The 17,709-nt window shown below is 39.4% G+C and overlaps 1 protein-coding gene across 1 annotated transcript in view; it reads right to left on the reverse strand.

Moving 5' to 3' along the window:
- Positions 1–7,153, reverse strand: part of C14H8orf34 (chromosome 14 C8orf34 homolog) — a 338,106-nt gene extending 330,953 nt beyond the window's left edge. Inside the window, exon 1 of the mRNA XM_005689042.3 lies at positions 6,613–7,153. Within this exon, the coding sequence (XP_005689099.2) occupies positions 6,613–6,939 (327 nt within the window). The 5' untranslated portion in view covers positions 6,940–7,153. The remainder of the gene's footprint in view (positions 1–6,612) is intronic.

A 17,709-nucleotide genomic window follows, 5' to 3' on the forward strand; every position in this document is an offset into this window, starting at 1 on the left:
ACTTACTGTTATCACCTTACTGATGTTCACATATCCTTCACTGCAGAAGAAGGGCCCTCTCTCTCATTGGATAGACTGTCCTCTACTATGAGGAGTGGACAGAGGAATGGCATAGAAAGAGCAGTCCTATTTAGGTCAGTCGCATCATCCACTATTTTATCATATGCATTTTAGTGTTACAAAATTCCCTCTCCACCCTGCTTGAGCTGCATCTCACAAATTTTAACATATCTTCCATTTCATGGTTTGATGTATTTTTATTTCCTTGTGATTTCTTCTTTGACCAGTAGATTAGGTAGAGGTGTGATGTACAGCTTCCCAGTGTTGGGGAAATTTTCCTCTTTTCTGTCTATTACTAACTTCTAGTTTTATCCCACTGTGATGGAGAAAACATTTGTATGACTTCAATTGAGGGTTGTTTTGTGGTTCACGGAATGGTCTGTCTCTTTATGTATTCCATGGAACTTGAAAAGAATGTGTTTTCTGCTGATGTTGCATAGGGCAGTCTAAAAATGTCAACTAGATCCTGTTGTCTGATGTGCTGCTGCTTTCTCCTGTAGCGTTTCTGATTTCCTGTCAAGTTTTTCTTTCAATTGTCAAGAGAGGGGTTTGGAAATCTTGAACTATAATTACAGATTTGTTTATTTCTCTTTTTTGTTCTATCAGTTTCTGCTTCATACATTTTGTAACTCTGCTGCTCAGTACATACACACTCAGGATTGCTCTTTCTCTTGGTGGCTTAACCCTTCTATTATTATGCAATGACAATTCCTGTCTCTGGTAATTTTCTATTCCCCAAAGTCTACTTTATCTGACATTAACATAGCCATGCCTGCTTTCTCTGGATGTCTGCATATTTTTTCCACCCTTTTACTTGTATCCTCCTTATATCTTTATATTTGAAATGAGTTTCTTAGAGATAGCATTTAGTTGGATCGTGTTTTTAATCCATTCTGACAATCTATCTTTTAACTGGTATATTTAGACCATTTGCATTTAATTATTGACATATTAGGACTAAAGCCTGCCCTGTTTTTTTTTTTTTTTCTGTTTGTTCTTTCTTTTTCTCCATTTTCCTGTTCCTGTGAGTTATTTTCACATTTTTTAAAATTTCTTTTTTATTTACCTATATTTTTTGAGGGCATCTTATTGTATAGATTTTTTACTTGCCCTAGTATTTCAACTCCTAAAAGATGATGCTGTGAAAGTGCTGCACTCAATATGCCAGCAAATTTGGAAAACTCAGCAGTGGCCACAGGACTGGAAAAGGTCAGTTTTCATTCCAATCCCAAGGAAACGCAATGCCAAAGAATGCTCAAACTACTGCACAATTGCACTCATCTCACACACTGGTAAAGTAATGTTCAAAATTCCCCAAGCCAGGCTTCAGCAATATGTGAACCATGAACTTCCATATGTTCAATCTGGCTTTAGAAAAGGCAGAGGACCCAGAAATCAAATTGCCAACATCTGCTGGATCATGGAAAAAGCAAGAGAGTTCCAGAAAAACATCTATTTCTGCTTTATTGACTATGCCAAAGCCTTTGACTGTGTGGATCACAATAAAATGTGGAAAATTCTGTAAGAGATGGGAATACTAGACTACCTGACCTGCCTCTTGAGAAATCTGTATGCAGGTCAGGAGGCAACAGTTAGAACTGGACATGGAACAACAGACTGTTTCCAAATAGGAAAAGGAGTACGTCAAGGCTGTATATTGTCACCCTGCTTATTTAACTTCTGTGCAGAGTACATCATGAGAAACGCTGGGCTGGAGAAAGCACAGGCTGGAATCAAGATTGCCAGGAGAAATACCAGTAACCTCAGATATGCAGGTTGAACACCACCCTTATGGCTCAAAGTGAAGATCTTAAGAGCCTCTTGATGAAAGTGAAAGAGGAGAGTGAAAAAGCTGGCTTAAAGCTCAACATTCAGAAAACTAAGATCATGGCATCTGGTCCCATCATTTCATGGCAATTAGATGGGGAAACAGTGGAAACAGTGGCTGACTTTATTTTTGGGGGCTCCAAAATCACTGCAGATGGTGACTGCAGCCATGGAATTAAAAGACACTTACTCCTTGGAAGGAAAGTTATGACCAACCTAGACAGTATATTCAAAGCAACAAAGCTCCATCTAATCAAGGCTGTGGTTTTTCCAGTAGTCATGTATGGATGTGAGAGTTGGACTATGAAGAGAGCTGAGTGCCAAAGAATTGATGCTTTAAACTGTGGTGTTGGAGAAGACTCTTGAGAGTCCCTTGGACTGCAAGGAGATCCAACCAGTCCATCCTAAAGGAGATCAGTCCTAGGTTTTCATTGGAAGGACTGATTTTGAAGCTGAAACTCCAATACTTTGGCCACCTGATGCGAAGAGCTGACTCATTTGAAAAGACCCTGATGCTGGGAAAGATTGAGGGCAGGAGGAGAAGGGATGACAGAGGATGAGATGGTTGGATGGCATCACCGACTCAACGGAGTTTGGGTAGGCTCTGGGAGTTGGTGATGGACAAGGAGGCCTGGCGTGCTGCAGTTAAAGGGGTTGCAAAGAGTCAGACACAACTGAGTGACTGACCTGAACTGAACTGAGGCTTCCCAGGTGGTGCAGTGTTACATAAAGAATCTGCCTGTCAATATGGGAGACGCAAGAGACTAAGGTTCAATTCCTGGGTTGGGAAGATCCCCTGGAGGAGGAATTGGCAACCCACTCCCATATTCTTGCATGGAGAATCTCCACGGACAGAGGAGTCTGGTGGGCTATAGTCCATGGGGTCACAAAGAGTCAGACACAACTAAGAAACTGAGTACACATGTACATACTACATATTATATTATACATGCAGAATTAATCAACAGGTGTTGTCATTTTACCAGCTCAAGTAAAGAACAGAAACCTTACCTCCTTTGTACCCCTTTTCTCTTCCCTGATTATATTAATAATACAATTTTCTAAGTATTTCTTCTATATACATTTAGAACCACATCTGGCATTGTCATAATTAGAACTTTAATCATACAAAATTTAGTAAATTCGAGAGAAGGAAAAGGTATTACCTGTACTCATTTTTGTATTATCTGTACTCATTTGTATTTTTGCTCTCTCCATGTTCTTTCTCTTTCCTGATGTTGTAAACTTCCTTCTTCTTTTATCGTTGCCTTTCTGTTTAGAGAAATTCCTTTAGCCGTACTTTTCAAGAAGGACTGCTGATGACATTTTCTTGGTTTCCCTTTTATTTCTGAAGGATGTTTTCTCTATAGAATTCTAGATTCTTTTTATATTTTTTCAGCACTTGAAAAATACTGTTCCATTGCCTCCTGACCTCCATGGGTATGATGACAAATCTGGTGTCATTCTAATTGTTTTTTCCTCTATAGGGACAGTGTTGCATTTCTCTGGCTGCTTTTAAGATTTTAATCTCCTTTTTTCCCTAGAAATTTCATTATGATGTCTCTTGGCATGGATTTTATTACAGGGGTGGCCTTGTTACCACTGCTTTCTTAAACTGAAGTATAGTTGATTACAATGTACACAGGTACACAGCAAAGTAATTCATATGACTATGTGTATATATATATATATGAATATATAATCTTCTTCAAATTCTTTTCCATTATGGGTCATTACAAGATATTGAGTAGAGTTCTCTGTGCCATATAGCTTGTTATTTCTTTTATATACAGTGGTGTGTATCTGCTGATTGCAAACTCCTAATTAATCCCTCCCTCCCCCTCTCCCCCTTTGGTAACCATGCATTTGTTTTCTACATCTGTGGATCTGTTTCTGTTTTGTAAATAAGTTCATTTGTATCATTTTTCTTTTTTAGATTCCACATACAAGTGATTTTACATGGTGTAGGATTTCCCACACTTGTGCGAGTCAGTCACACACAAGAGTGTGACTTTGTGAGTGTGACCATGCTTGATCCAAGATATATGACTGCCCTGAGCACCATCCCAACCAATAATTTTCAGTGACAAAATGTTAGAAATAAGTAAACTAAGTAAGAAATTAACTAAGTAAATAACCTGTACAGGTTAAAAAAAAGATACAAGTGTTCTCACAACCAGTATATGTTACCCTTGCTACTGTTTTAAGTAACATTCATGTGCTGTCTTTAAAGTGTCTCACTCCAATGTGTTTTCTTAAAACAGTCCTAACAAGATCTTTAAAGGGAAGGTACTGTCTGGTTCTGTATATTTTCAAAACTAAAGTAAGCCTATGTCACCAACTCCAGTGTCTCAACACACACACACACATACAAATCACAACAAAGCACAGATAATAAAACCTGGCATCACCTAACAATTTCAATTTGTGATTGGTAAATGGAGATTTTAGCTTATATCATTGTTTCTTACAATGTGGCCCAAGAATTAAATATGTGACAGTCCTTTGGTCTACTTTCTACTACATTCAGATGCCTCAGCTCCTGTTCTGATCTCCTGAAGCAGTTTTTATGAGCACCATTAACTAAAGTCCTGAGAGCTTTGAGAAGAATGATAGATCAATATGTCCATTTTACACTAGTTTCACTAATTTTCTAGTATGAGATTTTCCAATTTTGTAAAGTATATGTAATTCTACTCTCAAAAACTAAGCTCTCTCATGATTAAAAAAAAAAAAAGGAACTCTTCTTCAAATAGAAGAGAACTTATCCATTTTCTCCCTTTAATCACTTAGAGTGCACATCAACCTTAAAAAATTAACTACTCAAACTGTAATCCAAGCTAATAGAGTAATATATGTAATATGTTACTCCCCCAAATCAATAAAATACAAAGTGTATAATTCTGCCCTTGTTTGTTTTTTAGTGAGGAGGTCTAACACTTCATGACACAACTTTACCATCACTTACAATTTATCAGTGGAATTAGCTAGTCAGTGCCTGAAAATGTGAACATTTAATAAAAACCAAGTTGGATCTATTTCCTAATTATGTAGAACATTTACCTATATTTCAAACTCTATTATTATCACTTGGAGAGAATCTGGGGAATTTTAAAAGTTAACAAACACCAACAGCATCTATTAAAAACTATACTTTATATTCTAGAGAACACTCCAAATATATTTATGTTTCTTTTGATGTAATCAACTGTGCCACAGAGGGTTATTATGTTTCTCCTTTAAATATATGTAGGTATATTTAGTATATGTATATACATAATTTAATATATATATACAAAATTGTATATAGTCTCTAATCTTTAGACTAAAGGCAAAGAAAGGAATTCAAGTAGCTCCAGCAATTCTGTTAATATTCTATTAATACTCTGCTTTTGTGGACTTCCTTTGTTCACACTTTTGGCAAAAACAAGAATCAATATATATACTGTAGGACTTTATGAATACTCTACAACAATGAGTTTGGGTTGAAATAATGGTTGCATATCTCAAGACAGTACATCATTAACTTAAAAGTTGGTCAGAAAAATAAGAGATCTTGAAAATCTTGGTAATGTGAAACCGGTTATGATCACACCCTTGTCTGCTCCCTTTCTGTGATGGGACATTAATTTGCACCCTCGTTTTTCCTGCAGATGTCATTCTCCTTTCATCTGCCCTAGCCAAGGTGCTCCATCCTCCGCTTAGCTCTTCCTCTTGCCGCGTTTCAGTCTTAAAACACCGCGGTCATGTAAAATTCAAAAATGACCACGATGTTTTGGGGTTTATTGTGGGGAGTGGGGAATCTCGACCCCCTCCCCACATCCTCTCACAGCAGGTCGGTGTCCAACTGGCCGGCTGAACCAGAGAGCACGGGGGCCGTAGGGACCCCCTCCCGGCCGGTCTCTGCAGCTGCCCAGAGCCCTGGCCACCGGCGGGACGCTCTGCCCCTGTTGGCTTTCAGTCATTCTCTCCTGTTCTCCCGCTCTACAGTATTTTGTCATCAGTCCTCTGATGGCGAGAAAAAAAACAGCTCAGAGTCCCACGTCTCCTTCCCATAAATATGCGTGTGCTTTTCCCAAACCTTTCTCCGCCCCCTTTTCTTCCCCCTACCCCCACCCCAGCACAGGTAGGGGCTGCAATGCAAAGGGCTTTTTTTTTTTTTTTCCATCCAGAGACCAATGTCAGCGCCTCAGCTGGACAATTTCATTCAACACGCCCGCACCTGCTGAAACCTACTCCCTATCAATTCAGTTTTCTCCCGGTTAACCTTATTGCATCCCACTGCTAAGCACCTCCTCCACCTTTTTCGGGTTCTACTACTGCCCACATTTGGAACAGGAAAAAAAAGAAAGCAACGCGCAAGACAGTGTGAATTCCAGGAAAAAAGTGAGCGTGTGTAAGACTGAGTGTGTGCATCCATCCGTCTCAGCCTGTCAGGGGCCCTGTGCATGTGGCGAGCGGTACAGGACAGTCAGACACCTCAAACTATCCCTGCCTGGGTCAGGCTGGCCCTCCCAGAGTTCACCTGTCCGCGCCCAGGTAACCGAAAAGGTGACCGCGCGGCCGCGTTCCAGGACACCTGGCCCGGGCAGAGCAAATGCCAGAGAAGCGGGGCCACGGGGGCGCCCCTCCGGTGTCTCCCTTCTCTCCCCGTACTTCCCTCCGGGGTGTTCTGCACCCCTTCTTCCTAAGACAAACGGGACCGCCCGCACCCCAGCGCCTCACCTCAAACAGCGGACCGATCCTGTTCTTCTCCAGGTAAGCCTGGATCCGGGACTGCTGATGCGAGGCCATGGAGAGACCGAAGGGCCACGGAGGTAGCGGGAGAGGGTGCGACGGTGCGCCTCTGCCGGGGGACACCCCTGCTTTCCGCTGGACTGGGGCCGGGCCGGGAGCTCGGGAGCCTGGGCTCCCCCGGAGCGGTGAGCTGGGGCTCCGGGCGCGGGCGTGGGCTGCAGCTGCGGGAGCAGCGAGCGCGTGGGGCTCCGAGAGCCGGAAGCTGGGGCGCGGCGCCGCCAACTCACACAACTCGGAAGCGAGGCGGGCACTCATTCACCGCGTTCTCCTCCTCCTCCCCAAGCCCGCAGCTCTCCGCAGCGCCCGCGCCGGGGGACCTGGAGCGTAGGCTCCCGCTTCCTTTCTCCTCCGGGCGGCGGCGGCGGGAATCAGGGGGCGGGCGGCAAGCTGAGAGGTGCGGCTCTGCTTAAAGCACGCGCCCGGGGGCGCCCTCGGGCGGACCGGGGCTGCGGGGCTCGAACCCGCGGGGAGCGCGCGTGTGCGTGCGTGTCCGCGCCCGCCCGCGGCGGCGCTCTCGCCCAAGTGAAGGGAACACCCGGCCGGGCTGCTCCTGGGTCTCGGCTTGCCCTGCCCGCCCGCCGCTCCCTAGCGACAGCGCCGCTCGGAAAGCCAATGGTGGAGATGCTTCTTTCAAAGTGCACGTAAATCTGGCGCTTGTTGGCTACTCTTTGGCAGCTGCAAAGGCATTCGGAAAGGGGTCGTCCCCACCGCTCCTACTGAGCCTCTCCTCGCACCTCCACCAGCTCAGGGTCCAAGGTGGACAGAGTTGTGAGAAGGAGCGTGGGCCTGAGGGTGTACCACGAACATGAGGTAGCTGTCCATCAGGCCGTCTGGCTTAGCTTAGAGCGGGTAGATGGGCTCAGAATCCCGCTGAAAACTCCCAAAGTACAGACACCCAAAGGTTGGGAGGAAACCTTCAGGTTTTGACTGGAGGAGAGCGATGAAAGCAAGCTAGCCCCTCCTTCCGGTTTGCCTTCCTAATCCTCTTGTGGATTACCACACACACATAATTATGGCTATATATCTATAGCTGCATCCCCAGTACTACAGGATTGCACTCAACGATGTTTCCTTTAGACGCTTCCTCTGTGTGTGCCTATGTGCTCAGTCGCTCAGTGGTGTCTGACTCTTTGCGACCTTTTGGACTGTAGTTGGCCAGGCTCCTCTGTCCATGGGACTTTTCAGGCAAGAATACTGAGCTGCTTTGCTGAGCTCCTCGAATTTAGCCAATAACTTTATTATGCAGGGGTTTATAAGGGAAGATCTCCAGGCAGCAGAGGTTCCTTCATAAGTTCTCTTTCTTGTGGAAAAAGAAAACTCAATGAAGCCTCCAAAGCCGACTTCTCTGTCTCCTAACCATGATGTGCTACCAAAATAATAAGATTTTAGAAAACATGGTTTAAAATGAAGGGAATATTTATCCTAAAGTAGACTGCAAGAGTATAGATTTCCTTGTCTTTTGCCAGCCACTATGTTCTGGGTTTCTGAATAAAGATATTCATATTCATATGAATATGATATTCATATGATATGAATAAAGATATTAATATCTTTTTTGGTGTCAGTGGTTTTTCATCTGTACATTTTAAATTTTTTGTATTAATTAATTTTTTAAGATTGTTTCTATATGGACCATTTTTAAAGTCTTTATTGAACCTGTTACAATATTGCTTCTGTTTTATGTTTTTGCTGTTTGGATTCCAGGCATGTGTGGTCTTAGTTCCCCAACCAGGGATCAAACCCACACCCTCTGCTTTGGAAGGGGAAGTCTTAACCACCAGACCACCAGGAAAGTCCCTTATCTGTATTTTAAAGGAATGTAAGTAGTACTTTAAGTAGAAACATGCACTAGTAAGGAATGGAATATCCCAGAAGGTATTGTTAATTCTATTTCAAAATTCAGATAAGAAACCTGCCAGAATACCTAAGAGCATAACCATCATTGATAACCTGAAATAGACATGATTTGCATTGGAAAGATGCCCAAGTTAATACTTTCACAGCCAGACTCAGGTTATCTGCCCAGGGAGAGCTAAACTGAATAGCAGTGAGGTACCCAGGGTTATCACATATATTCTACTGACAATCAAAGGCCTACTTACTTACATAGTTTTTAGCATGTTCAGGAGAAATTAAATATATAGAGTGAATATCAGCATTTTATTTGATATTAGGTATTGTATAGTATACCTAATATGACTCAGCTAAAAAGTCAGGCATTTTCAAATATCACATAGTACCAGAGAATCAAAATGGTACCTTTTTTAAAGAGACATGTGGAAAATGCTTCTTTAAATCAGACTATTAACCTACTTAATAAGTCTTCACCATGCTCAGAGTACTGCATCCATCCAGGGCCTTGAATGGAAAAGACAGTTTTTCTGGCAAAATACTTAAGCAGTAAAGGGAAGATGATGAAGATATATATAGTATTTATGTGTCTATATATATATTAAAACACTAGACATCCCCAAATTATATTTTTTTTAATATTTTTTTAAATATTTCAGAAGTTTTTCAAGGCCTTAAATACCATCTCTTCCACAATGCACTTGGTTCTTTCCACTTTTCCCCAAACTTCATTACTAAAATAAATATTCATTGCACAACCTGTCTTGGTAGACGTTACATTAGAAGTGAGAATTCAAACGTGACGGGCCTCGTCTTTTTCTCAGTTATTCAGTCTTTTTGAGACAATTGGTATATACAAGGATAATGACATTATAATGTATTGTGCCAACATATGCATTATACATAAAATATGTATTTATATACATAAAACACATAAAACATAGATACATACAATATGCTGTGTGAGTAACTAAAGAATGAAAAAATTACCTGTGCCCATATCATCAAGGAATGCTCTGTAAAGAAGATTGCATTTGAGTAAAGGATCAAAGGAACAATAAAATTTTAAAGTTTTCTAGATAGGATTGGTGAAGTGAGAATGAGGATGAAATTTCAAACTTTGGCATTAAAAAAAAAAATTGCTTTGGTTGCGACTCCACACTCCCAGTGCAGGGGACAGGGGAACAGTTCAATCCCTGGGGAACTAAGATCCCATGTGTGGTGCAGCCAAGAAAACAAAAACAAACCAAAAAAAAACAAAAACAAAAAAAATAGCGTGAGCAAAGGTATACAGGCATAAAGCATGCTGGTGGTTAGAGAAACATAGGGTGGATATGGAGGAAGATTGGCATGTGTGGTTAAAAATGTAAGCAGAGTTCAGCTCACTAAAGGTCTTACTTCCTAAGAAATACAGACTTGCATTTCCTGGGTGATGAGACAAGAGCGAAGAGTTTTGAAGAGAGGACTGTTATACTCGGGGAAAAGTTTTAAAAAGATTGCTTTGGCTACAACATGCGTGATAGATTGAAGAAAAATGATATGGGAAGAGCAAAACTAATTTAGAATCTGTAAACAAAACTAATCCAAACCTAATTTAAGGTATGGAATCCACAAACAAATCATGAGGGCGAGACTTTGGACTGGGGATAAAAACATGGGGAGGAGAGAAAGCATTCAAGGAACAGTGAAAGACTGATTTGTTGATTACCTTTATTTAGGATGAAATTAGAAGAGGGAATCAAAGATGACCCTCTAATTTCTGCAATAAAGCTAAAAGGATTATAAATTATTTGCTTAAGTCACCCAATGAATAATTGATAGGGCCAGGTTTTGATTCGGTATTTTCAAACTCCAAAGCTAAAGCTACTTCCATTTTTTACCCTGTATCCTGAAAATTAGTCAAGAATTTCATTTCCGAAAATCAGCATCCCTTGGTAGCAAGGGCTATATCTCCAGACCTGGCACATAGTAGGCACTCAATAAATAGCAGTTAAATGAATGAATTAAATTTTAGTAGATAAATTCAATCCAGCTATGTTCTTTTAGGCCAAACTGTGCCTCTGACAAAGGGCATTTATATTCTGTCTTCTTCTATTTAATTAATTGCTGCGTATCTTTAGTCTCTCTTTTAAATTACAAACTCTTTAAAATCATGAACTGTATCTTAATATTTCTCTGTGCTTTATAGCATGTAACATTGTATATTTTCGTACAATATGTTTTTCATAAATATATCTTTAATTAAATTCTGTACCTTTTGAGAATTTACTTCATTTAGTCGCTTTAAGATTGGCTGAAAGTAACCACTGTCAAAAAGTAACCACTGTCCTGCATTGAATTTCTTTTGCAAACATAACATAGTACCTTTATGATCTTTTCCCTTTTTTTGGCTTGAGTACAGCACGAAAAGGCCATTTTCGATGAGACTGTCTTGACCTCATTGTGCTACAAAAGTGCTTATCAGCATAATTTACAAATATACAGAATCCAATTTATGGAATGTTCTAAAAGCCCTCGTCTAACTCCACTCTGCATAGCTCCCGAAACAAATGATTTCTGATTAGAGACAAGAGAACAATAGTGAAGGCCAGTAGGCCTAATTAGGAATTATAAACAATGTAATCCCCTGAAATTAATTAAATATTGAAATAAGAAGACAGAGAAGTTCTATACCAATACCAGTACATTGAATTTAGGCTGGCCTGAAGCATATTTGCCCCCTTCCTGTATCTTGCTCACCTTGCTACTTTAAAACAAACTCAGACAACTATTTTTCCAAAGACCTCAGTGTATCATGCAGGATTTTAATTTTTGAGTAATTAAGTGGAGAGACAGCATCAGAGACTGAAATGGAAGAGATAAAGCAGAGACCTGGAGATATGAATATAGTCCTGAATGAGGAACTTTCCAAATATCCTTTGTATAGAAAATGACTGATAATTATGGCTTAAACCACATGATGGGATATGCCATAGATGGAAACTTTCAAAATACACATTTCAGGGAACAATTCCAAAGATGCATGGGTATATTTTGATGCTAATGCATCAAAATACTATCATTTCACATAGTTCCATATACTTTCAGTTATAAAGACTGATTTCAACATAATGCTAGGTTTTTAATTAGCCTAAGGACCCATATCTGTGTTAGTATGTGTGAAGGATCATTTAGGTCTCCCTTGAATTTGATTCTCTCTTTAATATCACCTCAGAAAAATGTAGAGAGTGTTTTCTTGTTTGCTCTTAGTTGGTGGTTTAAATGCAGCTGAAAGCGAGGGTGAGGGGGGGAGCATTATTTGAGAATCTATCAGCATCATCACTGAGAACGCTGACCTTGGAGTTCTAGCTCAGGATAGAATCTAGGTTTTGCCATTTATTACCTGTGTGATGTCGAACAAGTTACTTAACCTCTCTATTCACAGCATCCTCATGTATAAACCGAAGATAAACAGTACCTAGTTCATGAGTTTATGATTAGTATTTCATGAACTAATATAGGAAGCATTAATATGAAGCCAGATATACAGCAAAGATTCAATAAAAGATAGTGCTAATATTGTTATTGTCATCATGTCATCTTCATTATCACCACTAGCATTATCAAATCCCTAAGACATGGACTTGCAAAATTCACATAAGCTGTATTAAACCAGTTTTATCTGAAGAATTCCTAAGTAGAAAGAATGTCTTGCAAATCAAAGTCGTAAGGCAGGATATGAAAGTCTCTTAACTAAAGAAAATAAGAAAAGTACTTCTAAATTCAAAAAGAGAGCTGTAAAAAAATAAAGAGAGCTATAAGGTGAATACCCACTCCAGTATTCGTGCCTGGGAAATCCCATGGACAGAGAAGCCTGGTGGGCTACCATCCAAAGAATCAGACACAACTTAGCAACTAAACAACAACAAAGGTGAGTATAGAGTGTAATATAAAATTATCTACTCAATTGGATTACTCTACATAAGAAATTACTTATAAGGGATGAAAGGTTTCTACATGACGCCTGGTAAAAGGAGAACCAAGAGAAACATTTTGGTAATTATCCACACCTATCGAGCAGGACAAAAAGCCACAGGACCCAGCACAAATGAAACATTAAGAGAGGGTCATTAAGAGAGGATGGTCATAGAGAGCTAGCTAGTTTTCTTCATTTCTGCCTGAAATGCTTCTCAGAATGAATTCAAATGATGAGCACATATACAGTATGGCTTATGTACCAGGTAATGTTATAAGCATTTTCTACACTGCACTAGGTCATTTCATCCTCAAAACAACATCCTGAAGTAGTTACCACTATTATCCCGTTTTATTTAGATGAGGCAACTGAGACATACAGAGGATAAGCAATTTGTCCAGGGTCCCAGCTAGTTAGTAGCAGAGTCCATATCTGAACTGAGGTAGTGTCTTAAACATCACTATATTGTCTCCCAAACCTCTGACCACTTGTGTCATTTCCTTTGTACTGAATTTGTTTGGACCACAGGTATCTTGATGGCTGCTTTGACCTCACTGCTATGTTTATATTAGGAAGGAGGTAACCAGGGTGGCAGATATCCATGTAATTTCTGGTCCCATACTAAATGAAAACTTTGGCAAACTGGCTTATATGTGTCTCTTGAGAATTCGCATAATACTAATCAGTCACATTGACACTGATTGAACTGATAATATTGACTCACTGGACCTCCTAAACTGAGAACTCAAATGATACTGGCAGCTTGTGAAATCCTGCCATCCAGCCTTCTCAGGGAACATCTCTACCACTTTAATTTCTACATTTAAATATTCTCAGGTAACATTTCTATCTCTTTAATTTCCCCATTTAGCTTTTAATATGTGGCATGTTTACAAGCAATCACCATCTAAAATGCTTTGTATCAATAACTTTTTATATATTTGTATTACATCATGAATCATGGAAAGGAAATCTATAGATATCAAACTGCAGATATCTTTGATATACTCATTTTCAATAAACTTTAACCCTGACGTGCTTTTTGCTTATAATTTCCAAAATGATTTCCGAATGCTTTTTCATCGTAGTAAGTGAGAGCCTTTGTTAAGAAACATAGCTTAAACAATGAAAACTGCTACAGAATACTGTACCATGATACTGAATTTATTGAAATGGAGGAGGAATGAGAGCAGATTGAGCAAATAAAAGATGACTTAGAAAGGAAAGCAGTTCTACTTGGTGTACACCCTGGGGAGCCAGGCACTCTGCCTAGGACTGGATGTGCTATTGCTCCAATCTAGCTATCAAGGAATAAATAACACGGGACCTATTTCTCAAGCACACATCCCTGTAAATGCCACTAATCTTCAGCCATAATGTGGCACATCACAACCACCACAGCACTAAAGGCTAAAGGTACATTTTAGCAGAATTAGTGGACCCACCATTGCCTAGGGGGAATTTAAATTTAAAAGAGTATGGCAGCTCTCTGCAAAAACACTCTGTAAGCCATGGTACCCAAAGCATCAGCAACTTTTCTCCTTCCCAAGCAAATATTGGTCCATTTCCTATGAAAAATACCCACCCCACCTCCAGCCCTCTGGTGGTTTTAGTCCCGAGAGTCAGAGATGTCTCTTTTGTGAGGTCTAAGTTTTTTTGCTAAGTTCCATATATGTGAGAGACTCACACTGAGTTATTGTATATCTACTGTGAAATGTTTCTGATGAGGTCATGAAGAATAGCAGCTAAACTTACTTTGTCTGGGAGGATTAGAAAGCTGAACGCTAAATGAACAAATGAATGCATTCATGGATGGGTGGACAGATGGAAGAACGGAGGAAGGAGAGAATGAATTAATTAAATGCTGATAATTTATTAGGTAATCACATGTATGTGTCTGTGTTAGTCACTCCGTAATGCCCAACTCTTTGCAGCCCCATGGACTGTAGCCTGCCAGGCTCCTCTGTCCATGGGATTCTCCAGGCAAGAATACTGGAGTGGATAGCCATTTCCTTCTCCAGGGGATATTCTCGATCCAGGTATGGAACCCAGGTCTCCTTAATTGCAGGCAGATTCTTTACCATCTAAATCACAAAGGAAGCCCAGGTAACCATGTTGCATATCTAATAATCAGGTCCTCAGTCATTTATGTCTGAATCCTCCTTTTCATGCATAATAAAGTTCATTGATTTTGTTCAATACACAATTCTTCTAAATATTTATGAAGTATTTAAACATAGCATTCCAATAAGTTGACAGCAGTAACTTGCCTTTGTGTGTTTTACTTGAGTCTCTGTTCTTCAATTTGCCTTTTAACTTTTCTTCTTTTCATTTTTAAAGGAGAGTTTTTCATCTTGAAGCCTGAGCCTGAAACAGAAGTACGGAATTGTTGATCAGTAAAAACCAATTGACTAGAATTGATGACAATTGTTTTCTGCAACATCTGTCTTCCAACATGTATTTTAAGATCCTTTTATCTGTAAAGGCTTGCCCCTGACAGTCATATACCTAGGCGTATTTTAATATCAAATTTCTGACACTGAACCCAAGATTTCATTTATTTTAGAATGGCCATTCCTTACTCTCAGCTTATACTGACTCATATGATCTGTTTTGCCAAAAATATTATCCAAAAAACTCATTTATTTATTCCTTTTCACTTCATTATCTTTAATAAAGTGGCATTATGTAAAAACTTGCCTTAAAAAAGCAATGACACTAAGGCTATTTTGGAATTTAAGCTGAGAACAAAGAAATATGGTTAACCTTTTACATTTCCTAATATTTAATTTCAAAATAGTCTCCCTCCAGTGAAAAACTAAAATTAGGCACTCACAGACTAGCACCTTAGGAAATGAAAAAATGCAAGACTGAATTTTTTGAGTATGTGTCTTATCTGCTTCTAAGCAAAAATAAATGGCCTCTGTATTTGTTCAGTATTTTAGCCACTTGCCACAGCTTAAGTGTCCACTGACATTTCTATCTCCCTCAGAGTGTAACTTTCTCAAAGGTAGTTAACCTGGCTTTTGTGTCAAACTTGAGATTGAATTTTCGGTCAGCTGTACACACAGCTACAGTTTTGTGGCCACTATTACTCTTTTCTGTTTGCCCTGCCAGGCAAGTCATGCTGGATCTTAGCTCCTGACCAGGAATCCAACCTATGCCCCTGGAAGTGGAAGCGTGGCATCCTAACCACCGGACTGCCAGAAGATCCCTCACCCACTATTATCACTGCATTTTACAGAGGATAGAACCACAACCCAGAGCAGTGTAGTAACATACCCGACTAGTTGGTGGGAAAAACAAAATCCGAATTCAAGTCTGTCTTATTTGGAAGCATGTGTTCTTTCATTTCATTACATAAGAACAATTTCTGTTCTAATTGCTTTGATTACCTACCAACATTTCAATTGCTTCTCTCTCTTTTTTTTTTTTTTTTTTTTTTGGTAATGTTCTGACTTTCATAGCTACTTCTCTTTGGAACAATATTCAATTATGCCATTGAATACACTTATAATGCAACTGATCAATCTCATATTTTTCAAGAGTAGGAAGAGGTATGTGTTTGTAATACCTCTTGCAATGTTTTAATATAATTTTTTGGTAATTCCTCACTAATTGTAGAATAAAAGAGGTAATATTGGAGAATGTTTAGAAGTATGGGCTCTAAAGTTAGACTTTGTATTGTTTACATTTTACAATTTTCTGTATATTATGATGTTTGACATCTTTTCATTATTTTTTATTGGAAGTATAGGTGATTTACAATATTATGTTTGTTTTAGGTGTACAACATAGTGATTCAGTATTTTTGCAGGTTATATGGGATTATAAATTATTATAAGATAAGGGTAAAATTCTCTGTGCTATACAGTATATTGCTAATTTATTTATATATAGTAGTTTATATCTATTAATCCCATAGCCCTAACTTGTTCCTCTCCACTTCCTCTCCCCTTTGGTAACTACAAGTCTGTTCTCTAGACATGTGACTTTGTTTCTGTTTTGCATTACATTCATTTGTATTATTTTTTACCTTCCACATGTAACTGACATAAAACAGTTTTTGTCTTTGATGTTTAACATCTTGAGAACATTTCTGACTGGGGACAGAGGGTACTCCCTCAGACTAGCCAGTACTTAGAAGTACATTGTTAAAACAAGTAAAAGAAAATCTAAATAAAATGAACAATACCCTGTATTCATAGATTGTTAAGATGGCAATACTCTCCATCTGATCTATAGATTCAACACAATTCCCATCAGAACTCCAACTGGCTTACTTAAAAAAATTGGCAAGCTCATCTTAAAATCATATGGAAATGTGAGAGATCCAGAATAACCAAAACGGTCTTGAAAAAGAGTGAAGGGGAAGACTCACACTTCCTTATTTCAAAACTTAGTAAAAAGTTATAGCCAAAACAGTGTGGTACTGGCATAAGAACAGACATACATATGAATGAACCAAATCTAGAGTCCAGAAATAAAGCCTCACATTTATGTTGACTTGATTTTAGACAGAAGTGTCAAAGTAATTCAAAATTTTCATCAAATTGTGTTGATCAATATTTTCATCAATATTTCTATCAAATGGTGTTGAGGTAACTGAATATCCACATGCAAAGGAATGAAGTTGGACTTCTACCATACTACATTCAAAACCTAACTCAAAATGGATCTCAAAGTTAAGATCTAACACTATAAAATTTTATGAAAAAAACAAAGGTATATGTCTTGAGGATACTGGATTAAAGCTTCCTTAGATATGTTGTCAAAAGCACACACACACACAGATAAATTGTATGTCATCAAAAATAAACACTTTTTTGATGCAAAGGTTACCATCAAGAAAGTTCAGTTCAGTTCAGTTCAGTCGCTCAGTCATGTCCACTCTTTGCAACCCCATGAATCACAGCACGCCAGGCCTCCCTGTCCATCACCATCTCTCGGAGTTCACTCAGACTCACGTCCATTGAGTCAGTGATGCCATCCAGCCATCTCATCCTCGGTCATCCCCTTCTCCTCCTGCCCCCAATCCCTCCCAGCATCAGAGTCTTTTCCAATGAGTCAACTCTTCGCATGAGGTGGCCAAAGTACTGGAGTTTCAGCTTTAGCATCATTCCTTCCAAAGAAATCCCAGGGTTGATCTCCTTCAGAATGGACTGGTTGGATCTCCTTGCAGTCCCAGGGACTCTCAAGAGTCTTCTCCAACGCCACAC

This window comes from Capra hircus, chromosome 14, assembly GCF_001704415.2.
Source record: "Capra hircus breed San Clemente chromosome 14, ASM170441v1, whole genome shotgun sequence".
NCBI classification, from domain to species: Eukaryota; Metazoa; Chordata; class Mammalia; order Artiodactyla; family Bovidae; genus Capra; species Capra hircus.